Consider the following 22,984-nt stretch of genomic DNA (forward strand, 5'->3'; position numbering starts at 1 on the left):
TAAGCAGTGCCTAGTCTAAGCCATTATCTGATAAGCCTTCTGACGGTCTTTCTCACAAGGCTTGTAAGGATCGCCGCGATGCAAAGATGTAGGTTAGTCTAGACTAGTCTAGGAATACTTTATTTTGGGGGGGGGGAGCGGGGTTTAGCCTAAGGTTATAGCAAATCCGGTAGGTAAGTACTCAATGCAATAATTATAGTTCATGCCATTTGGTGGTGTGTATGCATGGGATAAAAATCGCTTACCTGTATGCTTTAACCTGGCCGTAAGCTTGGGTGACTCTGTCCACCCCAACTCCCCTTACGATATTCCCAAAAAGTACTCCATAGTAAAGGTTAATGGTACGGCGAGACAGGTCGCCGAACCCATCGCGGTTGCTGCGCGCGACATCGTTGAAGCGCGAGTTGTCTACATGTACGAGTCTATGTTGTAAGACGACCTCGCTCAATCGACTGCCGATATAAGAACAGGTTAGTGCCGTCCCCTGGCCTGCCAATTGCAAGTCCACGAACGATCAAGTCTTATTCCACCCGCTATACATAATTGCGAGACTCCGGGAGGACCGCCAGCGTCCATGTTAGCAAATTTCTTTGTAATTTACTGATGCGAGAAGTATTGGTCTTGAAATGATCATAAATAATACTGATGATAGTTTTTACATTATTGTTAATCATTCCTCATGCTAACTGTGGAATATTTATTTAACCTAACCGGTATACCGCATCTTTACTGAAGTGCTTCGAGATATCATTATCTGTCCCACAGTTGTGGCACTTGTGGAAGACCTTGGCACCCGGGTGACTGGGTCCAAAGTGGCCAGGACCAGCACCGCTAGAAGCACCTTGGCTAGGGTTCTCATGATCGTATCCTGAGCCGCCGATACCAGAGTGCTTATCTTGAGTGCCACTACTCCAAGGGCCGGCTGCGTTGTTGCTGTGGTCACTCGAGTCCCTGAGTCTCAAGTGCGAGTCACCGCCTGCCCCGTGTTGCCCACCGTGGCCGTGATCATATGAGTTGTCATAATTGGAACCACTGGGGATAACAGTGGAAGAGCCTGTTGGAGCACCACGGTGATCGCGGTCAGAGTCGACCCTTGGGTCCAAGCTGTTTGCAACGCGAGAGTTGTGAGGACCATTTTCGCCCTCGCGATGACCGGCCGTAGTGTTCTGGGTGTGTCCGCGCCCTGGAGCATGGACTCCGCTGGTGCCAGAGACGGTGCTTGTGCCGTACGGGTCAAGCATGCTCGTACCGGCGCCAGTACCAGGCTGGGTCGCAGTGTTAACGGCATGAGGGTCATTCAGGCCGAGTCCAGCACCAGACGTGCGCTCCCGTGACCCAGTGTTGCCATAGACATCATTGCCTCGGGAGCCGCTGTGGTGATGAGAGCCGTACGAAGGGTCGTTCTCGCGCAAATCTTGTTCGTGGTGACGATCTGCCAACTTGGAAGCGCCGAACCCCGCGGCAGCTCCTCCAGCGAGGCCAGCCCCAGTAGCTCCCAGTCCATGACCTTGGTAGTCAGAACTAGCTGTTGGGGCGTCATACTCTTGGATTTTTCGATCCCGGGGAGTCACTTTCGACTCAACGGGACGGTGAGGCAGGTTGGATGTTGCGCCTGAACTGTCATGGCGGTAAGGATCATAGTCATGGCCACCTCCAGTACGGTTGTACTCGTCATTTACCTGACGCGAGTCTAGGCTGTGGCCCGAACGATCGTGAGCACCAATGTGAGAACCCGGCTCGTTGATTCCTGCGCGGTGGGAATCACCCCAGTATGGGTCCTTGGCTTCTTTGGTGAGCTTGTTGTGTGTTGATGTGCCAGTGGGACCGTGATGAGCGTTGGTGCCAACGGTAGCGCCGCGGTGATCACGGTCGGAATCAACGCGCGGGTCGAGGCTATTGCCAACCCTTGAGCTGTGGGGACCGTAAGCACCCTCACTGCCCGAATAGTTGCCAGGAGCACCGGTTGCTCCGGAAGGACCAGTGTGGGTACCGGTCGTTGTGCTGGTATTGGTGGTAGTGCTGTGGGTGTTGTGGCCGAGGCCGGATCCAGGAGCACCACGGTGATCCCGGTCTGAATCAATACGAGGATCGAGAGTATTGCCTACTCTGGAACCATGAGGACCGGAAACACCCTCACCCGTCGTCCCAGCGGCATAACCACCAGAAGTGCCAGTGCCGGTTTGGTGGGTGGTGTGGCCGAGTCCGGTAGAGCCGGGCTCAATGCGTGGGTCGGCGTTGCTGGCTGCCTTCGACCCGTGAAGGCCGTGGGCGGCCTCTTTGTGTTGACCAATGGTCCCTGTATGGCTGGTGGGGCCGGTATTGGAACCGTATGTATAGTCTCCCGAGTTTCCAGTCCTCGTGCCTGACGTTGTGTTCAGTCCCTGGCTCCCATGTGTGCTAGTCTTATCGTTCGTGCGTGGCACCGTTTCTGAAGGGTACGATCCAGGTGTCTGATGTGTGTTAGAAGAATCGTGAGAAGTCTCCTTGTCGCTGTGAAGGGCCTCCTTGATCTTTGCTCCGATTCCCATTTTGTGTGAATTGTTAGAGTATATTTCTTGAATTATTGGAATAGAATTGTTGGGATGTTATGATAAAGTTGTCGTTTGGATTTAACTACTATTACAACCTACCAGTTGGACGTTGGGTGCCCCTCTATATACTCAACCTTTTAGATGTCGTTTAAGCTTGGCACGTCATACTCCCCGATGAATCCATTCTTTCAGGATTGATATTTCAATACCCACGCTCTTGCCTCGCCCCACTGCTATTGAAAGTGACATCAACAAATCAGGTCACAAACAGGGCAGCAGTACAGCAGGCGCACGCTGACTTACGGCCACGCCCACAATTGAGGCGCAGAAGACTGAATTCTTCACTGACTGAGATTCAATCGGCAAATAGTTGCCAGTGTTTCTTGGTTATTTCCAAGTAGCCGGAAGGTTGAGTTTGCCTTCTGTCGTCATCATGACATGGAAGTGCGACAAGGACTAGATCGTTAGTATTAGATTCGAGATGTGCCCCGGAATTATGGTCAAAAGTGGGCCTGCCGATTAGCCGGCCACAAACCGTTACGATGGATATGGGGAATGAGGCTCTTGTTCGGAATGACGCATCCTGTTCTGAAGTCTGGTTGAAGGATTGTGAAGCCAGGCGAGGCAGGAGCCAGTAGAGACGAAATCGCTCGGAATTTGCTTCCGGATATGTGTGTGAATTATCGTGGTCTGGCGTGCCGTTGTGCCGGCATGCATGGGCGGCATGCTTAATTGCCATGTTTTAGCTCGTTTGCTCCAGATGAAATAGCTTGACGCCTAGGCCTTCGCGCTTACAAGTATTATTGATAATAGTATAATATCTCAGCTTGTAAAGTTCTAATAATAAAATTCTGTATTTACTCATTTTCGTTGATGTTTCCACGAAATTCACCATAAATAAAAATGAAATAGTTATTACACACACACACTTTGATGTTTAAATCATATAAAGACGTATTGAAATAACAACGACCATGTTAAGCTTATTATTACATTTGTTCTTATGCTGATTCGGTAATACTTTAGCAATATATAACTTTTGCCTCCGCCTTACTGATTTCGATTAATATATCCTTAGTTTAGTGGCGGTTGGATGTCTATCAGGTGGCAACTATCCAGCCGGGCTATGCTCGAACCACCAGATGTATAGATAAAGTGGCGACCGACGATTAGGTTTAGGTTGGATTATTACTGCCGTGCTGGTAAGCTTGACCTAGTATGTGATATATTGACTGGGCGATTGTGGTCGATATGGACGAGGGTGTCAACGTAGATAATCTAGTGCGCCAAGGTATTGTAATCGCGCGGAGAGATAGGTGCGATCGAAGACAGCTTGCAAGCAAATACTATAGAATCCACAAAGTCTTTGGCTACGGCGCTGAAAGAGTCCTACTTCCTTAGAGAGAAGCTCGTGCCTACAACGACACTCGATGCGCGGCAGCACCAATAAATCATGAGGAGAGAAAGGTTCGATAGTGACTTGTATCTTCCTGACAAGCAAGCCTTGAATACCCAGAAAGCATTTAGACTCGTCTAGCAGAATAATAAGGGGGTGTATCCAGGCAGCCTTGCGGATATCGCCTTCCTCAGATGAGTACTACTCAAGAAAAATAACGCCCGGCTCTTGTCACTTCAATAAGATTTCCGGCATCCCTCTCGCACCTTGTTTACCTGTTACTATCGAACAGAATTTCCACCTGAACACTTCCCAATCAAAACCAGACCATGATATGATGTTACGGCATAAGAATAATCCACCCGGATGCATGCTTCGTTGGCAGTTTGCCCATCCTCATGCTACTATCTCCGAAATCACACAGTCGGCGGTTGTTGGAGCCTGGTGCCTGTCATGGTGATGAGCTTTCCAACAACTGTGTATCAAGTAGTAGTGTTACTACATGCCAATCCACGGCATCGTTATGCTTTGGGCTGCTATCTAAGAGGACCATTACTAATAAGCGTGCGATTTGGACCAGAACGATGTAATTAATAACTGTTATACTGTTATTCATGAGAATGGTGGCGAGTCCGATGACGATTTGTGATTGGTCCTACCTTTTCCGACTCTTGATGTTATTATCGAAAGCAACACGGATCAGGTACTTGTAGGTTCACTATACGCTACCAGACAGAGGAAGGCAAAGAAGAGGCCGTCTCAATGTGTCCTTAGCCCAGAAGAGCTAACTGCCGCTTAGTTTGTCGCTCCACTCGAGGTCTTCTGTGCTGGGTTCTTTACAAATATTTCTTTTTGTTCCGAAAACGGTTCTCGGCCATAAAAACCATAACGGGTACACTTCCTTTGACTACTTAATGGGTCGCGATAATAAGTATGATAAATATTGTACGTCGACATCTTAGTTCAAGTCGACACTTCATTGGCTATCTACCGTTCACGTCCGGGTATAGGAGAGCACGGCCGTGTCTCAAAACCCGCCGTCAACTTCACTTCTGCTGCAAGCGAGAATTATACCCACAATTGTTCCGACACACCCATCGGTGTGTCTTACAGATGGCCTGACTACCACTTCCAAGAAGCGTCGAAGGAGTTGATTAGAGTCTACCTGGACAGATTTCACGTCATGTGGTACGCAAGAGTCACCATGTGGTAATATGCGACAGCAGAACGGTATAGCGGGCCAAGAGCCGAGCAAGGTCTTGATCCATAATGCACAACGATGCAAGAGGCGAGCTAGAGAGTCTGAGGAAGCCGAGAAGGCCAGGCATACCATACGTCGAAAGGCAACGTAGCAAAAAAACGAAGGCTATTATGCCTGTGGCGGAGGACCAGGTCAGTCAGGTGCCGAACGGGAGGAGAGACACCATCATCCTATGATTTATGTATCCGGATTGCTAGTTTTCCGCGCTATATCGGTATCATACCGGGCGAAGATGAACTTCTATCAGCTATATATAGGTCGTGGGTTGATGTTCTTATGGCTTCTCTCTAGAGCACTTGCTTCGTGATCAATAGCAATCTTCTCACTGGTTAATGCTATCCGATATTCAAAGTCACAAATAGTCCAAACTCTGGGATGGCGGATATCTTTATACTGAATTAGCTTCTCTCAATTGTCTGTTTCGAAAATAAGTCAGTAGATTGTCCAAATTGGCAACGTATTCTTCCTTGTTTCAGTCATATAATCACGAAAGGACAACGTAAGGTATACAAGATCTTATTTGCGACCTCATTAGGTCTGTCTTTGAGTATTTGCAGGACGTAATATATATGTACAAGTAGAAACGAACCCAAGTTGAGCACTAAAAAACAAGTGTTCACTCAAGTTCATGCATGTCTTCTCCAAACCCCTGTCCTTTCACTTCATTTCCACCGTACTTCATTAGGAGACTCGCCGCGTCCCTTAGACGCACTGGGAGTAGTAGTCGTTCATGACTGTGCAAGTTCCGGAAGCGCAGCTGGTAGCGCCAGTGTAAGATGCTCCGCCGCATTGTCCATACAGGGCGACTGATCCAGAGCTGGAGCCAGAGGTGGCGGAGGCGGCCTTGCTGCTGGTGCGGGTGACGAGGGTGGTAGGGGCAGCAGCAGAAGAGGCGGCAGCAGTGGTGGGAACGGCAGAGGTGACAGTAGGCTCGTCGTCGTCGCTGTCGCAGGAGTCCTCGTCGTCATCCCCAGCATCGGCAGCAGAGGTCGTGGCGGGAGCAGCAGCAGTGGTCGAAGAAACCTCCTCTGCGGCAACGCTGGTGGAGCTGGCAACTGCGCTGGTCACGGCAGGGGCGGAAGTGACAGCGGCAGCGGAAGTGGTGGCGGCGGGAGCGCTGGAAGCAGCCTGGGTAGACGAGGCAGCAGCCTTGGTAGTAGTGGCGGAGCCGGAGCCGGAGCCACCGGTGTACAGAGCAGGACCGGGAATGGTGTACTCGATGGTGGCGGCGTAGGGGTTGAACAGAATACCGGCGTCATCCTCCTTGTACAGCGCAGTACCCAGAGTACCAGAGGGAGAGTCGGTACCAGAGCCAGTGATCGCAATGTTGAAGCACTGAGGGTAGTTCTGGGCGCCATCAGCGGAGCCGGCACCGTGGAGAGCAATGATCTCGTGGCGGAAGACGTAGTTGCCAGCAGCCAGAGTGGAGGGGACGGTGGTGGTCCAGGTGCTGTTGTTGTCGATCAGAGTCTGAGCAGCCCAGGTGGAGGTGCTGGAGTCGTAACCGCTCTCATCGATCTTGACCCACTCGAGGGTGGTCTTGTCGGCGGCAGAGCAGTCACCGCCGCAGGCAGCAACGTAGGTGAGGACGGGGCCGATGCCGTGGGGCCAGGTGGTCCACTGGAAGTCGACGGTACCACCAGCAGCAACGGAGGAGGTCAACGCGCCGGGCTCCGAGTTGATGTGGCAGTTGATGTCAGAAGTGCCGTAGGCGCTAGGGGAGACGAAACCGTTGTCGGTATCCTCAGCGTACCAGGCGGCGATGTCGGGGAAAGAGCCGGAGTTGATCTTCTCGTAGTAGTAGTCCAACAGGAAGCCCTGGTTGTAGGTTCCGTCGGTGACGAAGCCAGAGACGGTTCCGTGGGCAAGAGCCTTGGCGGCGAAAGCGCCAACAAGAGCGAGAGACGGCTTGAAAGACATTGTGGTAGTGCGTGACACAAGTTTTGGTGTAGAGAAATTGGAAGGTGTGGATGGTTGTAAGAGAATGGATCGTTTGAAGAAAAGAGTGTCCCGGCTTCACACAGTGAAGTTCGACGAAGTGAATGAAAGAATGAGGGTCCTCGAAAGGTAAGAATGAAAGACTGTTCTAGACAAAGCTGCTGAAAGAAACTCTTCGGGTTCGAGTGAAGGAGGGCATCACGAAGCTTTATGTGAGTCGTTGATCTCGCTGTATAGCGCTGCTGCGAACCACCCTCTCCCGGCCTGAGCTACACACGAGGTCTCCATAAGCAATACGCCTCCATTATACTCGCAACACACGACAAGCGACCCGGAGTGGTGGAAGAATTTGAAAGGCCAATCAACGGTAAAGCCGTTGACCGTCATGGGGCTATAACTGGGATTCTGTCTAGGGGCCCCCCGGCCCTTGCGGCTCAAGCAGCTCCACCTTTCAGGGGCATTTGTTGGCCCCGACTCCAGAAAACACAAAACCTAGCGCAAGATGAAACGAGCCCTCGTCGGCCCAATCCGAACTCCTTCATTTCGCTCGATAGGAGGCTCTGTCGACTGCTTTTGACTTGGCTCGTTGTTTCTTGATCCACGCGCTCCATGGCGGTGATCCCACATCCATGCATAGCCGGCCTTGGCGGTAGTGTTCAGATGAGAAAGGTCTGCCCAGATGTTTCTGATTGATAGAAAGGAGGATTTAACGAGGCCATGTTTTCGCGTCATCACACGAATCGAGAAATTGAGTCTCGGCGCATCGCATCGTGGCTCTGCTCCTTGTATGGAGTAAATTTACGTGACAATTCGGATTCGGCGGCAAGGTAAGTAAACATGCTGCGGTAGCTTTCCAGCTTTCAGATCATATTTAGGCTCTCTATTGGAATGATTTGGAATGCGGAGATGGTGGGCCGGCCTGATCATTTACCAAAACGGCATAACGGTTGAGATGTAGTGGATTTCTTGCCGCTTGAGATATATTGGCTTGCTGACATCCCGAGTAGGCTCTTGGCTTTTGGCGCTTACCATACTGTCGGGCATACATGAGTGACGCAATCGACTTCCATTCTTTTTCCTCGGTCGTCGCTTTTTGTCATGTACACTGACACGACTGTTGCCATGTACTCGCAAGTCGTCTTGGATCGCTCCTTGTAAGAGAGCTGAGCTCAGTGAGAGCTGTTCTCACTTTAATCTGATTAGTCCGTGGCAGTCGGTGCCCAAATACACACACATCGAGGTCAGCCAAAACACGTAACGACCCGAAACTCATGCCGAAAATCGCCAGCCTTGTAGCACCGCCAAAGTAGTGCTTTTCTATGCTTCGAAAAGCCGGCAGACACGCGGTGTGTTGATTCATAGCCCTAGTATTGTTGAATCATAGAAGCCGGCAATTCTGAATCATCAATATTAAGCACGTTGATGTGCCCGACGTGATAGCCCACCTAGTTTGGTCTCAAATCATGGTATAAGGAAGTGTCAATATGTAACATTACTACTGAATGATTCATACGCTTTCTTCCTGAAGACACAACTACATCGGTATGGTAATCCCAAAAGAAAGGAAGAAAGAAGAAGAGGAAAGAGAAAAAGGAGAAGCAGAAATTAACTCAAAATAGTGTCTGCCCGCCGTCAATCACAATATCTGTACCATTGATATAACTGCCAGCGCGACTTGCGAGGAGTACGAGTGCTCCAGTCAGTTCTTCCGGGTATCCCATCCGGTGCATCGGATTACGGCTCAGCCAGATGTTTTTGGCATCATCCAGGCCGACTCCTTCATTAAGAATCGTATCCATATAACCAGGCGAGATACTGTTGACCCTGATACCAAGGTGCGCCCATTCGGCAGCTAGACTTTTGACCATGGCCACGACAGCAGATTTTGATACGTTGTACGACACCTGTGGCCTACCGACAGAGATTAGCTGGATCTCAGTACACCCAACACCCAAACTCTCCCGCAGGATATGATCGAGTTGAAATGCGCCAGAACTCACTGTGGATAGTTGACACGATGGGCCGAGATACTTGCAACGAAGACCATGCTCCCACCGGTGCCCTGCTTTTTCATTTGGCGTGCGACTGCCTGGGCGCATAGAAAACCACCAGTCGCATTGACGTTCAAGACGCGACTCCACTCATTGGCTGTCATGTCGATGGCATGCTGGCAGTTGACTATCCCCGCAAAATTCAACAGGATGTCAACACTTCCAAATACATTAGCTGTTTCAGAAACCGCTATAGCGACAGCTTCGGCGTCGGTAATGTCAACTTTGGTAGACAAAATTGTAGTGCCAGGGAACTCGGTTTTGAGACTCTTGACTTTGTTGTCTGCCTCTTGAAAACTCATGTCAAAAATCATCAGACCTTGAAGCCCATGCTCGAGTAGGGCGCGAGATGCCGCATACCCCAGGTCGCCGGCACCACCAGTCACAATAGCGGCGCTGCCGACGAGGCGGAAGCGTAGTGCAGCACGTTCGGCCGGAGAAACGTTGCGGGGTAGGGGTGGCGGCGGGGACGCAAGAGAGCCAGGAAAGCCATTCCCGAGTTTCATTTGGGGGAGCACTCTACTCGTCAGATCGCCGCGCACGGCGGGCTCTGTCTTGAGCTCGACTTCCTGATCTTTTGGGTATATCTCCATAGTCGCTTGTGCTGTGTGCTAGTGAGGTAGATGGCGAAGCCTCCGCAGAGCCGCTGTATGCAAGTCGTATGCATTGATTATATATGTGACCTCGGGAACAAGACGGAGAGCTACGTGGGGCCAGAGGCGCATAAGGGGGATATCACACGCCAGTGGGAGACCCGAGATTTAGAGAAGGGTTGGGCATTAATTGATGCCCGCTTCTAGAGTATCAATCGTGCTGTGTTGCCATTTGACTGCCATCCTATTTTGACAATCAAGAAGTCACGCACATTGTCTTTGCACCCAGCGTTCTGGTAGAAGCAGAGCGGCGGCGGCGCATGAGCTTGGAAATGGTTTCCTATCTGAGCGTGATTCTTGGACAACCGCTAGAAGAAATTTATTAGCCGTTTTCTTTGACCCCCAGAAAGTATCTCTTGATTGTCATAAACCAGAGTGGCAAAAAGCCAGAGCAGTCTCGGTCAAGACTGCTATAGAAGCGACTCTGCCTTTTGCCTTCTGATAGAGGTACTGCTGATTTTGGTGGCAAAATCTTTTGTCTTCGCTGCATCGTCCGAGATATCCTCAGCGTCAAGAACGTCCACTTCAAAGACCTCCATGGAATGCCAGCCGAGAGACTTTCTCTTATCATTCACTGCAGCTCCTCCGGAACGTGTTTCTCCTGACACCACCAAAGCATCCATAGCCTCAATTGTGATGGTAGGGCCGTATGTATCTTGAATGACGACGCACTCAATGGATATGGTGTTGTTCCTAAAAAATGCGGTGATCTTGCCGTCTTCCTTGTGCATCTCTGGTGCCCGTCCACGCTTCCAACCCTCCAAGTGAAGCGCCAGTAGTGATTTCAAGAATTCAATGGTGTACAAGGCTCGGTCCTCCCAAGATTGCATAAACTCGGCGTACTTTTTGTTTTTAAGCAGCTCGTCGCCGGTAATACCAATGATAAAGCGGCAAGGCCTACTTGATGTGTCTGTGGGCACCTTCAGGAGCAGAGCACCGGCTGTCAAGAGAAGCTTGTGGCCAGGGTGTAGATGGTCAAATGTGCCGCCCAAGCAAACGACATCGTACAAACTGGGTTTCGGTTCTGCCGAAGTTGTTGCGCCAACATGCAAAGTAAGCCCTCCCTCAACGGTAACTATTTGCTCCTGCTTCAATGACTGGACGCCTTCAAGCAGTCCTAGATATGTTGATAGTAGATGATGCCCCGCCTCGGTGTCTACACCGAATATCTGACTCCACGGGTGATAGGCAGACACAAAGGTGCCCAAGTCCACAACAATGGTGTTGTTAGTCTCGATAGCAGGCCTGAAATCCGAATTTAACTTTTTGTCGAGATCATGGTCAATGAGGACGATGCGTGTGTCTACAGCTCCCCGCCCAGAATTTATGACAGTATCGATCTTGAGCTCGGCGCAGACGGCAGATATGATGCTATACAATCCCGCTAGAAGCGACTGTGCTTCTGACCATTGCAAGGATTTCTGTCGCCGAAACTGGCCTTGCAGGACAGGCGAAACAAGGGCAATGACGAGTATGGCACCATTCTGGCTGTCGGCCTGCTTGAGTCTGGAGAAGACCGATTTCAACGAGGGACGATACGCGGCATTGAGGGCGGCGCGATTGGCGGGGCGCGGCGCTGGAGGCAGCAGCAACAGCGAAGGAGTGGTGCCCTCTTTCATGGTGACCTGTGCAGCTCGAAAGCTACTCTGATGCGAAGTGAGATCAGAAATCAGAACAAGGTCTCGACTGAGATAGTAGAGCCTGTGGTAGCTTTGAGATGGTGACGAGCCTTGTAAAAAGGTCTGAGTGTGTGATCACACGGTGCTGATGATGAAAGAGTTGATCGATCCCTCGGTTAAAGTGGGGAGCAGTCTTATAGAGGGGAACAAAAGAATGTGAGCAAGGACTTGGAGGCTTGCACATGCAACATCAGCCGTGAACGCGAAGGTCATATTGTGAAAGCAAGCCATCTTGGAGACAAAATCGGCGGTATCCGTCATACAAGTAGATACGATGCGGTGCGATGATCAACATTCACACATGGCCCTTTCTGTTATGCGACATAAGCTTAATTGGCAAAAATGCCGTCGACTGCCCGAGACGTCCAGTGTTCTTGTTACTACAGTAAGGACCAGCGTATTCTTTGCAGAGAATTGGAAGAGAACAATGAAAGTAATAAAAAAGAAAAAGAACCAATGATGATCCGCAAGTACCTGCACATACTTCCATACCATACCTAACCAAGGTTTTGCAGAGAATGGGAGCTTGATGGATGATTGCAAACGTTCCATCATGTGGTTTGCCTGTACGGATCCAATGCCAATGGGTCGGTCACACTTTCGCATAGTTTCTGAAAACATGAGCTCAATATTGAGAACATGGGAAGAGAAGCAGTAGCCGCCGTCAGGGATCAAGGTATTCCATTCCGTCGAGTGGCCTCAACTTCCGTCCTTGCCTGCTTTGATTAGGTAGCCACTTCTGGCATGAATTTCGGATTGTTTGAGTTCCTCATTGACACCCAATCATGAGGATGCTTAAATTGTCCGAATGAGCATGAACGTGGAGGTGTTGCACTCTCCAAACAAAGAGCCACACTCATGTGTAAGTGACTACAGTGCGTCCGTCCACATATAGCTGGGGAGGATTAGCGACGTCCGCATGTGCATTTGCATTTTGCGACACCGCCCGGACACTTCTAAGGTGGCTCTCTCACTTTGACGTCCACCACCACTGCAGCCCAACGGCAGGCAGGCCAAACAATCAGTGCTGTACTCCGTACTTGTTGTGTACTCACATACCTATTCTATTGTGCCTACTTGCCGCCGGAGCAGACGCCAGGAATTGCGATACGGTATTCTCGAAGTGTAGCCTTCGGTGCGACACGGACTTTACTTTGTTGCTCCAACTCGCGCCTTCTACATTGTAGCGTGCTGTTTTCATACTGCATATTGCAGATTTCAGATTCCAGATTTCATACCCGTACTCCCGCATCGCAATTTCGCTTGAACCCGGCGCCCACGGCCATATTCACGCCCGCACCCACGCCTTGATCAGAAGCGACCTCGAACCCAACCCAACCCGCGTCCGTGACCGCGCCTGTCATATTAGATAACGGTCTCCCACTCTCTTTATCGTGCCTCCCCCCCGCCTCGATCGCAACGCGGCTGCGACTGCGAGGGCGAAGGGATTCACGATGAACCAATCGCAATCTTATGGTGCCCCGCGGCGCACTGGTGCTTATGGCTCCGGTTCTGGCCACGATGAACTACACATGTCGCCGACACACGTGCAAGGGCAAGGACAAGGACAAGGCCAAGGACAACAGGAACAAATGTCACCCAGGGACTTCGCAACCATCCCTGGCCCTCAGATAAAGCTCGACCAGAGCGTCTCCCAGCCAGTCACGCCGGGCGCCGGTTCCCATTACTCTCAAGGCGGCAACACCAACTCCTCGGTGCCCAATGTCCTACAACCTGCAGGAGGCTTGGGTGCCCCAAGGCCAACCGCCATGAGTGCTAACACTGCTCCTGCCTTGCCCACCATGGCCGGCGCTATACCGCAGTCCCCCAACGATTACTCCTCCTCCTCCTCCTCCTCGAAGCCGCCTACTCTCAACGTCTCCTCCCACGGCTACTCACGGTCGAGCCCCGCCGCCCCATATGACTCCTCATCTGCATATACTCCTTATACACCCACAACACCTGGAGGCACTCTTGCCGCTTCGTCGCAGCTCATGTCCACTCCCGACCCAAAGCATGGTGCCCCTGGGTCCGGCCCCGGATCAGGATCTGGGTCCCAGCGCAACATCTCTAATACTCCTCTCGGGCTAGCTGATATCAGGCCACGCGCCGACTCCAGCTTGTCCGACGGCGTCCCTGGCTCCTCGGGATACGAGCTCGCCAACGCCCAGCCCTCCCCCAGCAACTATCTGGCACCCTGGGCCCTGTATGCTTTCGATTGGTGCAAATGGGCTCCTTCGGCCAACGGAGCAGGCAAAGTAGCCATCGGCAGCTACCTTGAAGATGGTCACAATTTTGTAAGTTAGGCTCTGCCTTCTCGCACCACCTACCATCCCCTCAGCGGTAGGCTCGTCCGTGTGCAACTTGGCGCTGACATTTCCTTACTCGCAGATCCAAATTCTCGATACCCAAATCGTTAATGCACCTACCGACACCTATAACTCGGGATCTTCCAAGAGCTGTCTCGAGTTTACAAAGATCGCCGAAGCCACGCACTCCTATCCCGTGACTAGGCTACTGTGGGAGCCTCCGTCGTCGAACAAACAGACTACCGATTTGTTGGCCACGTCCGGAGACCACCTCAGACTATGGTCTCTCCCCTCGGAGCCTCAGAGCTCCTACGGGAGCATGCTCGGCCGGCAGCAGCACCGCCCGGCCACCAAACTCACCCCGTTGGCCCTGCTTTCCAACTCCAAGACCCCCGACCATACCGCGCCGCTGACGTCCTTGGACTGGAATACTGTATCCCCAAGTTTGATCATCACCTCTAGCATAGATACGACATGTACTATTTGGGACATTCCGTCTCTGACAGCCAAGACTCAGCTTATCGCTCACGACAAGGAAGTGTACGACGTCCGTTTCTGCGCCAATAGCGTAGACGTGTTCGTCAGTTGCGGTCAAGATGGCAGTGTTCGCATGTTCGACTTGAGGAGCCTCGAACACAGCACCATTATCTACGAGCCAACTGCCAAGGACGATAGAGGTACGATGATCTAATTTTCGAGGTCTTTCAGGAACCTATAACGCTAACAAGCTACAGACGCGAATGGTGGAAGGATCAGCCCAACCTTGGCTCAGCAGACAATGTCTAATGCACCACCGTTGATGAGGATTGCCACATCACCACACGATACACATCTCTTGGCAACCTTCGCGCTGGACTCTAACGTGATCCGGATTCTCGATGTCAGACAGCCAGGCCAGGCCCTGCTAGAGCTCCGCGGGCATGGCGGTGCCGTTAACTGCATGGAATGGTCGCCCACCCGGCGGGGAACGCTGGCCTCGGGAGGTGATGACTGCCAGGTCCTGTTGTGGGACTTGATGAATAGCACCCCGAACAGTACGGGCTCTCCCGATAAGCATCTTACGCCGGTTGCTGCGTGGCAATGTGATTACGAGGTTGGAAATCTTGGTTGGACACCACAAAATGGTGAGGGCGAATGGTTAGGCGTTTCTGGAGGTAGAGGCGTATGGGGACTCAAGTTGTCTTGATGCAGCCTATGGGCTTATTTGAACGATTAGAAAGCATGTTGGGTCGAGCCAAGCTGGGCCTTGTCGAGATGTCATGTGGAGGCTGTACAGTAGCACAGAAAAAAACGGATGCCTCATAATCTAGCCTTCTGCGCTTCGGCTTCTGTCTTGGTTAGCCGAATCACGGCCTTGCCCCATACTTGACGCGAGGCCATGTCTTGGAGAGCCCGCGGGACACTCTCCAGGCCCGTATATATGCCGTCGTACACAGTCGGCCCAATCTTACGGGCATGTATGAGTGGCAACAGCTCCTTCCATATGTCAGCAGTCTCAGTCGGCTCACGGCGATTTGACTCGCCGAAACGCTAGTAGTGTGGTTAATATATTGCCTTTGGGTATATCGCAACTGGGCTGGGAAAGACTTACATATCCGATGAGTGTGGCCTGTCCCAACAATACTCGGTTCATTCTGACGGCCTCCATATCGCCCTCCCTTGCAGCAAACCCAACTACGAGTACTACACCCCTGTACGCGAGACAGCGCAGACTATCACCCACCAAGCCTACAGAATCGAAGACGATGTCGGCCCCTTGACCATTGGTCAGTTGGTTCACGTGCTCCCACCATCTTGGATTGGTGGTGTAGTTGATGCACTCGTCGGCACCAAAGCTCTCGGCAACGGAGCACTTGGAGGCAGATCCGGCCGTTCCAATGACGCGGCAGCCCATGGCACGGGCGAGCTGGACAGCTGCTAATCCCAAGCCACCGGCCGCTGCGTGGATGAGCACTGTATCTCCGGGTTTCATGGCAGCTCGAAGTTTGAGGGCCCCGTAAGAGACAGGCAGGGTGGCACCCAGCGAGGCCGCTTCGACGAAACTCCAGGAATCCGGGATGAGGTGCAACGTGTCTGCAAGAGAGCAGTGTAGGGTTATGTACTCTGCATAGGTGCCAGTGCAGGAGCCAAATACTCGTGAGCCCTTTGGATGTGGGCAAGATGCTGGAGCAGAGAGGACAATGCCTGCAAACTCAAGGCCCAAGGTGAACGGCGGCGTGACATGCCTGCGGTTGTTCTGGTGAAGGCCACGACACTGGTGTTGAGGGGTGAGTTTCAAACTATTATGATATACGCAGAATAGACCGTGATGTGGATTGCGCTGAGCTTACATAGAGAGTATCCACGAAATTCACACCTGCCGCGACGACTTGGATGAGTATCTCGTCATGTTTGGGTATTGGTGAAGGGACTTGGGAAACACAAATTTCATGGTAATTCTGGCAGGCAGGTTAGCTTCTCTCAGCTTATCTAACTTGCCATACCACCAGGAAGCTGGGGAAGAGGGTATTCGCTAACCTGCACAAAGCGGCTGATAACAATTGCTTTCATGTTTGAAGACGGATGAAATTGACGTGAAATCCAGAATCAGATATGCTTTGAATCAAGTATTTACCGTAATGATGTCTCAACTCGATTCCCAGGTCATGGTATCTCTAGTTTAACCGAGGCATGACGGCAATGGATTGGAAGTAAACATATAGTACACAATTACAGTACATATCGTTTGTATGTGTATGGTTATAATAAAACTAAATGTAAACAGCTTACCTATTGTAGGTAACGTTGTTGGAATACCTTACGTTAGTCCTCTGTACTGTGTAAATACGCCACCAAATCCAGCTTTCCATCTTTCACTTTTCACCTTCCACACTTTCACCTTTCCATGTTTTCCACGTTTTCCACCTTTTATTTGTATGTATTTGTATTCTTGCATAGGTAAATATTCCGCAGTGATACTCAGGTTTCAAGATTTATCCAAAAGCCCACATCATCATCATCATCATCACCATCGTCAGTGTCGGTGTCGGTGTCGGTGTCGGTGTCCCCAGTTGATCCCCCGCCGACGCTTCACTAATCTCGAGTTGGCCTAGCTCGGTAAGCTTTCCATTACCCGCGATTCCCAAATTCCAACATCACATTGCGCGCTGTCTTGTCTTGAAGCTCTGACATAAAAATAAAAATAGGCATTGGCAATAATACCATCTCCCTTCATCGCCGTCTGCGTCGCCTTCCACTTCTCCCCGTGTTTCTCCCTTCCCCCCCCCCTTCTTTTCCTTCTTCTGAAGACAACAACAACGACACCATCGACCCGGCATCGTCGACAATTTCCCTTTCAAAGGGTCAATCACCTCGTTTTCCTGTTCTCCATCAGCCAAGATGAGCTCTCCCCGCGATCACAACCGGGACGACTCTGAGGACGAGGAGGACTTCAACCCTGCGCCTGAGGTTGGCAGCGACGAAGAAAACAACAATGACAACGACAACGACGACGATGATGACGAGGATGCAGTTCCCATACGCAGATCCAAACCAGCCTCTCCCGTTGCCAACGACGAGGATGACGAGGCCGAAGCCGAGGATCTGAATCGTAAAGATGATGATGACGACGACGAAGAAGATGATGAAGACGAAGACGATGATGAGGACGATGAAATCCAGGTGAGTAGAATGCCATCACATCTTGCTCCCCTCTGAAGCCGCCCTCGCCTCTGCGGCCATCTCTCTGCCCCGAGACCACCACCTAACGAGCCATCGCCTCAGGGCCATCGTCGCAAACGCCGCAGAAACCAGCAGCACAACGCTTTCCTCGATATCTATGCCGAAGTCGACGATGAGGAGGCTGAGGAGGACGAGGACGAGGACGCCGAGGATCAAGAGGGTTTCATTGAGCGGGAAGAAGCCGGCGAGGCTGATCTCGCCGGTCGCGAGGACGACACCCGACACAGAGAACTCGACCGCAGACGCGACCTCGAGGCCAGCTTCGATGCCGAGAAGCAGGCCGAGATCTACCAAAAACGATACGGCAACCGGGGGCGCTCTGCCAAGGGCATGGGCGACTCGGGTGTCGTGCCCCAGCGCCTGCTCCTGCCCAGCGTCGACGACCCCAGCATTTGGGGAGTGCGATGCAAGGAGGGCAAGGAGCGCGAGGTTGTCTTCTCCATCATGAAGCGAGTCGAGGAACGAATGGGCACCAAAGACGAGCTCGGCATCACCGCTGCATTCGAGAGGGGCGGCCCCAACTCCGTCATGAAGGGTCTGATCTACGTCGAAGCCCCGCGGCAGAACGACGTACTACAGGCCTTGGATGGCATGCTCAACGTATATCCTAGAACCAAGCTTCTGTTGGTCGACATCAAGGAAATGCCCGACCTCCTCCGCGTTCAGAAGACACCCACCCTGGAGCCCGGTTCTTGGGTCCGCCTGAAGCGACCTCCCAAGCACGCAGGCGATCTTGCCCAGGTTTTGGACATTACCCAAAACGGCCTTGAAGCAAGAGTGCGCTATATTCCACGCCTCGACTACGGCATGCGCGACGATCCTCTAGCTGCCCCAACCGCCGACGGTAAGCGAAAGCGCCCTGCCTTCGGCGCTGGTCCGCGCCCTCCCCAGAAGCTCTTCAGTGAGGTCGAGGCTCGAAAGAGGGATCCCCGTGCCCTCACAGGCAACCCGACCACGAATACATGGCAGTACCGGGGCGACGAGTTCGAGCAAGGCTTCCAGGCCAAGGACGTCAAGATCCAACTCTTGACTGTCCAGGATGTCAACCCCACCCTTGAAGAGGTCACCAGGTTCGCATCTGGTGGCGAAGACGGTGTCGAGAACATTGACCTAAAGTCTCTGGCCGCAAGTCTCAAGGACAGCTCCGCCAACGTCACGTACCTGCCTGGTGACGTTATCGAGGTCTACGACGGAGAGCAGAAAGGTGTAGTGGGAAGGGCCACCAACGTCCAGGGCGACATTGTGACCATCGACGTGACCGAAGGCGATTTGGCCGGCCAGACTATCGAGGCTCCTAGCAAGGGTCTGAGAAAGCGCTTCCGAGCTGGTGATCACGTCAAGGTCATCGGTGGCAGCCGTTACCGCGATGAAGTTGGCATGGTGGTCAAGATCTCCGAAGACAGAGTCACACTTCTGACGGACCAATCTCATACCGAGATCACCGTCTTCAGCAAGGATCTCCGAGAGGCCAGTGACATCGGCGGTCAAGGCTCACTGGGCCAGTACGAGATGCTGGATCTCGTGCAGCTGGACCCTACAACCGTCGGTTGTATCGTCAAGATTGACCGCGAGTCTATGGTTGTCCTGGACCAGAACGGCGACAACAGACAAGTTCTGCCTTCACAGGTTGCAAATAAGCTACCTCGCCGCAAGTTGGCAGTTGCAGCAGATCGCAACGGAGCAGAGATCAGACTCGATGACGTGATAAAGGAGTACGGCGGTATGGGTCGGCAGGGCAAGATCATCCATATTCACCGCACCTACGTCTTTTGCCACACCAATACCACCAACGAGAACGCCGGCATCTTTGTGTCAAGGGTCAGCAACGTCTCTACCATCTCTGCCAAGGGTGGTCGAAACAACGCGAAGTCTGCCATGCCTGATTTGACTTCCATGAACCCAGCGCTGAAGCGGAACTCCCATGGCGGCCCTGGTATGGCGCCACCTCCAAAGCCCACCATTGGTCGCGATCGCCTCATCGGCCAGACTGTTACAATCAGGAAGGGAGGCTACAAGGGACTTTTGGGACGTGTCAAAGAGACTTCTGACACCCATGCCCGCGTTGAGCTTCACACTAAGAGCAAAGTCATCAATATCCCCAAGGGCGACCTTATTGTCAAAGATCCTGTCACTGGTCGCGAGATCAAGAACTACGAGAGCCGTAGGCCACAAGGTCCCGGAGCTCCTCGCTTTGAGGGGGGCCGTCCTGGCGGAGACTGGAACGGTGGGTCGCGAACGCCCATGGCTTCTTCCATGTCCAATCGGACCCCTGCGTGGAAGACTCCTTCTGCTGGAGGAAACGGAGGCCGTACTCCGGCTTGGGGCAAAGCTGGCGGCGATTATGGTGGTCGAACTCCAGCTTGGGGAGGTGGTGATGGCTCACGAACAGTCAACCCGTACGATGGCAGTCGAACTGCTTATGGCTCTGGCTTACGTACGCCCGCGTGGAACTCGGGCTCGAAGACCCCGGCGCCCGACTCCTTCAGTCACGGATCGAAAACACCAGCATACGGTGGCAGCGGCTCGTCCGACCCATGGTCTTCCGGCTCCAAAACCCCGTACGGTGCAGCAGCCCCCACGCCCGGCGCAAGTGGCGGCGATACCTGGGGATACACACCAGGTGCCTCGGGCTCGTCTGGCGCCTACGATGCACCGACCCCTGGTCCTGGTCTGCTAGGTGCACCCACTCCTGGTGCTCTCAACGCTCCCACCCCAGGTGCTTTCAATGCGCCGACGCCCGGTGCCATGAACGCGCCAACTCCAAGTGGGAACTGGCAGGGAGGCTGGGGGGCAAGTGACGCTCCAACACCTGCTGCTGCTGCCTCGACACCCGCAGCTAGCGGTTTCGCTTATGCCGCGCCTACGCCGGGGGCTTGGAGTGCAGAGACACCCGCAGCTAGCGGCCCGCGCTATGAGGATGATTGAGCATTGTACTTAGAAAAACAAGGCCTCACATGTACTACAGGAGCTGGCGTTTTGGTGTTTGCATTAGTTTGGTGAATCTGTGTCTGTTCAGAACCAAGGCAGAAGACTGGGTAAAGCACGGCGATGGCAAATTGCACTTTGCTTGGCCGCATATGGGTGTATTCTAGCTAGACACAAGGACATAATAATCCTATCTCGACCCGATTCAGATTTTCGATATGTGACGACGATCTTAGCTTTGGCTGTTTTCTACCTTAGTCCTGCCTGTCTTGATTAGCACCAGTGCAACGGATTCTCCTTCATTTCAGACTGAACGTCTTGTGAAGACACTCGCGTGACATGCGCAACACTCTACCAAACTTTCACGATTTTGCAGCTCGATTACATTGTTTTTATTATGCCAAGACAAATTTAACTAGATGACACGGAGTCTTTAGTCCACATCTGGGTATTGATCTTTGAAGTTGGTTCCTCCCCTCATTATCTCCTCGGCGTTCATACGCACGCTGTGTCGCACTACAGTCGTGTGGGCTTCGTTGACGTAGCCGTCTCCATGCGGAGAGATGTCGCTCTCGGCGGCCCTCGAGCCAGCCGGCCTGTGATGCTGAAACAGGGAGGGCTGCATCGACAGGCAATCGTGGTATGACCGGCCCTCCTTCTCGGCGCCGTCGCAGAACCACAGCAGCAGGATATCAAAGGCCGTGTTGAACGGCTTCATGCCCATCTCGTACACCATCTGCCGGGCCGTGTTCTGCGTCACGGCGTAGCCGAGCGAGCAGATGCCCTCCTGCACGTGGTGGTACACGCGCGCGTGCTCCGGGTACTGCTCCTTCAGGTCCGGGGCGCCCTCGATGTACCTGTGCTGCGGGACGGTGACGTCGTTCTGCACGACCCGCGCCCGAGGCGCGAGCTTGCTCCAGGGGAAGTGCATGCCGCAGTGGCCCGTCCACATGAGGTTCCAGTGGTCGCCGTACGGGGAGACCTTGGGCGGCTCGGTCGGCTGGCGCTTCTTGAAAGGAATATTGTGCACCATCTCGAGCTGGTTCTCCTGGGGGTGGGGGTACGTCGGATCGGCGTACTTGCCGGAGCCCTCCAGAGGCTGCGTCAGGGCGTGGGACGCCAGAGCCAGGTCGCGCATCTGATCCTTGATGCTGATGTCCCAGTCCGCGTCGTCCTCGATGATGAGCGCCGACGTCAGGTTCCTCTTGACGATTTCCTGGATGGCGTTCATATGCCCGCGCCATGAGCCTATCACCGGCTCGGGCAGCCTGGTGTATTCCGGCCCAGCTGGTATCGCCTTGTCGGGCACGGTTTCGCCCAACAAGCCATCGATAAACTCAATCTCGATGTTGCTCAGCGCGGCGGCCAGTATCATGCTGTCGCGCCGATCGGTTCGTGTAGGTAGTCCGACGACGAATATCTTTTCGAACTGGTTTTCCGCGCGTTAGCTTCGGGGCTCGCAGTTGAATAATGGTCATGATAATAATAGACATGGTAATAGTGATAAATAGACAGAACATACGCCGAGAGTACTATTATAGACATCGTCTATCAAGTGCGAGCTGGACTGCTGACTCGAATCAGCAGCGGCAGTGTCTCCATGGCCAAAGTTGTTGGCGATCTTGGTTATTTGGCCGCTGGCAGACGAGGACCACGACGTTGAAAGCAATATGAGAATGAGTATTAAACTTCCACTAATGGCAAGGGTGGTGGGCATAGATAGCCGCCATCTCCACGTCTGCGGTGCCATCACGAACGCTGACAGACGACGATAGAAAAGAGGTCTCTCGATTTTTTTTGTTTATTTTTAATATTTTTTATTCTTGTTTGAAATCAACGCGAATGGGACAAGAAGATGAGAATGGAATCTAGTTGTTGCATAATTTTAGGCGCATGGTAGTCCTGGACTGCAATGAAAAGAGATAGGTGTACGGCGCAGGATGACGGGGCGCTGCCAAGAACTACTTCTAGTTTGTCAAATCTAGCAGAACCAGTTATCAAGAGCCCACTTATCGCAACCTGTCATGTATGTATTCCGTACCTGCGGAGCACCGCCAGCAAACGGAATCCGCAGGGATTGCTTCAAATGGTTTGGCAACAGGGCTGAGTTAAGGTACGGAGTGCCTGCAGCCCATCTTAATGGTATCGGTGGCGCGTGTCTCGTCCAAAAAGTTGCTGCCTAGCGAAGGAGCGGTGCATAATCTCCGGTGGCATCGATGTTTCTCTCGTTCGCGAGGAAGCTTTGCGGATATGTAGATAGCGGGCAACACATGATGTAATCTCTGCCATACAGGAGAAAGAAATGAAGAAGAAGAGTAAACGAAAAGAAAAGGAAAAGCAAAAAGGAAAAAGCACTCAAAATCGGTGAGCGGCTCAGAAGATTCAGGCACCCACGCGTTGTGGTTCCTGCACAAGCTCTTTTCTGTACCATGATCTAACCTAGTTGATGGTCTCCTGTATCATAAGTATGCACTGGCAAGTGAGGTCTCTCTCTGACTTGTAGTGTCTTCGAGTATAGCGC

The 22,984-nt window shown here is 52.5% G+C and overlaps 8 protein-coding genes across 8 annotated transcripts; 2 read left to right on the top strand and 6 right to left on the bottom strand.

Moving 5' to 3' along the window:
- Positions 1-453: 453 nt before the first annotated feature.
- Positions 454-2,707, bottom strand: BKA67DRAFT_431853 (uncharacterized protein). Its single transcript, XM_046096873.1, has 2 exons — positions 698-2,707; positions 454-470 (listed from the first exon to the last, which is right to left on the bottom strand). Exon 1 carries the CDS (start codon positions 2,526-2,528, stop codon positions 702-704), a length of 1,827 nt encoding a protein of 608 aa, XP_045953807.1. The 5' UTR covers positions 2,529-2,707; the 3' UTR covers positions 454-470; positions 698-701.
- A 3,183-nt stretch (positions 2,708-5,890) lies between these two features.
- On the bottom strand, positions 5,891-7,108 carry BKA67DRAFT_663627 (glycosyl hydrolase family 61-domain-containing protein; the record flags this gene model as incomplete). The annotated part of the gene is made up of 1 exon (XM_046108214.1): positions 5,891-7,108. The coding sequence occupies one exon, from the start codon at positions 7,106-7,108 to the stop codon at positions 5,891-5,893; it is 1,218 nt and encodes a 405-aa protein (XP_045953808.1).
- A 1,628-nt stretch (positions 7,109-8,736) lies between these two features.
- On the bottom strand, positions 8,737-9,770 carry BKA67DRAFT_663628 (uncharacterized protein; the record flags this gene model as incomplete). Its single annotated transcript, XM_046108215.1, has 2 exons — positions 8,737-9,037; positions 9,127-9,770. The coding sequence occupies 2 exons, from the start codon at positions 9,768-9,770 to the stop codon at positions 8,737-8,739; spliced, it is 945 nt and encodes a 314-aa protein (XP_045953809.1).
- Positions 9,771-10,240: 470 nt separating this feature from the next.
- Positions 10,241-11,449, bottom strand: BKA67DRAFT_524950 (cytidylyltransferase; the record flags this gene model as incomplete). Its single annotated transcript, XM_046098628.1, has 1 exon — positions 10,241-11,449. One exon carries the CDS (start codon positions 11,447-11,449, stop codon positions 10,241-10,243), a length of 1,209 nt encoding a protein of 402 aa, XP_045953810.1.
- A 2,054-nt stretch (positions 11,450-13,503) lies between these two features.
- On the top strand, positions 13,504-15,004 carry BKA67DRAFT_524994 (WD40-repeat-containing domain protein; the record flags this gene model as incomplete). Its single annotated transcript, XM_046098633.1, has 3 exons — positions 13,504-13,806; positions 13,901-14,495; positions 14,547-15,004. The coding sequence occupies 3 exons, from the start codon at positions 13,504-13,506 to the stop codon at positions 15,002-15,004; spliced, it is 1,356 nt and encodes a 451-aa protein (XP_045953811.1).
- Positions 15,005-15,117: 113 nt separating this feature from the next.
- On the bottom strand, positions 15,118-16,368 carry BKA67DRAFT_663631 (zeta-crystallin; the record flags this gene model as incomplete). Its single annotated transcript, XM_046108216.1, has 4 exons — positions 15,118-15,348; positions 15,410-16,072; positions 16,149-16,256; positions 16,336-16,368. The coding sequence occupies 4 exons, from the start codon at positions 16,366-16,368 to the stop codon at positions 15,118-15,120; spliced, it is 1,035 nt and encodes a 344-aa protein (XP_045953812.1).
- Positions 16,369-17,196: 828 nt separating this feature from the next.
- On the top strand, positions 17,197-20,463 carry BKA67DRAFT_524842 (uncharacterized protein; the record flags this gene model as incomplete). The annotated part of the gene is made up of 2 exons (XM_046098617.1): positions 17,197-17,478; positions 17,569-20,463. The coding sequence occupies 2 exons, from the start codon at positions 17,197-17,199 to the stop codon at positions 20,461-20,463; spliced, it is 3,177 nt and encodes a 1,058-aa protein (XP_045953813.1).
- Positions 20,464-20,896: 433 nt separating this feature from the next.
- Positions 20,897-22,213, bottom strand: BKA67DRAFT_663633 (uncharacterized protein; the record flags this gene model as incomplete). Its single annotated transcript, XM_046108217.1, has 2 exons — positions 20,897-21,892; positions 21,986-22,213. The coding sequence occupies 2 exons, from the start codon at positions 22,211-22,213 to the stop codon at positions 20,897-20,899; spliced, it is 1,224 nt and encodes a 407-aa protein (XP_045953814.1).
- Between the last annotated feature and the right edge of the window lie 771 nt (positions 22,214-22,984).

The sequence above is a fragment of the Truncatella angustata genome, assembly GCF_020726525.1.
Source record: "Truncatella angustata strain MPI-SDFR-AT-0073 chromosome Unknown BKA67scaffold_9, whole genome shotgun sequence".
Lineage (NCBI taxonomy): Eukaryota > Fungi > Ascomycota > Sordariomycetes > Amphisphaeriales > Sporocadaceae > Truncatella > Truncatella angustata.

Bases quoted from the DNA above. Each gene is read 5' to 3' on its own strand.
- BKA67DRAFT_431853 (XM_046096873.1), bottom strand. From the start codon at position 2,528: ATGGGAATCGGAGCAAAGATCAAGGAGGCCCTTCACAGCGACAAGGAG.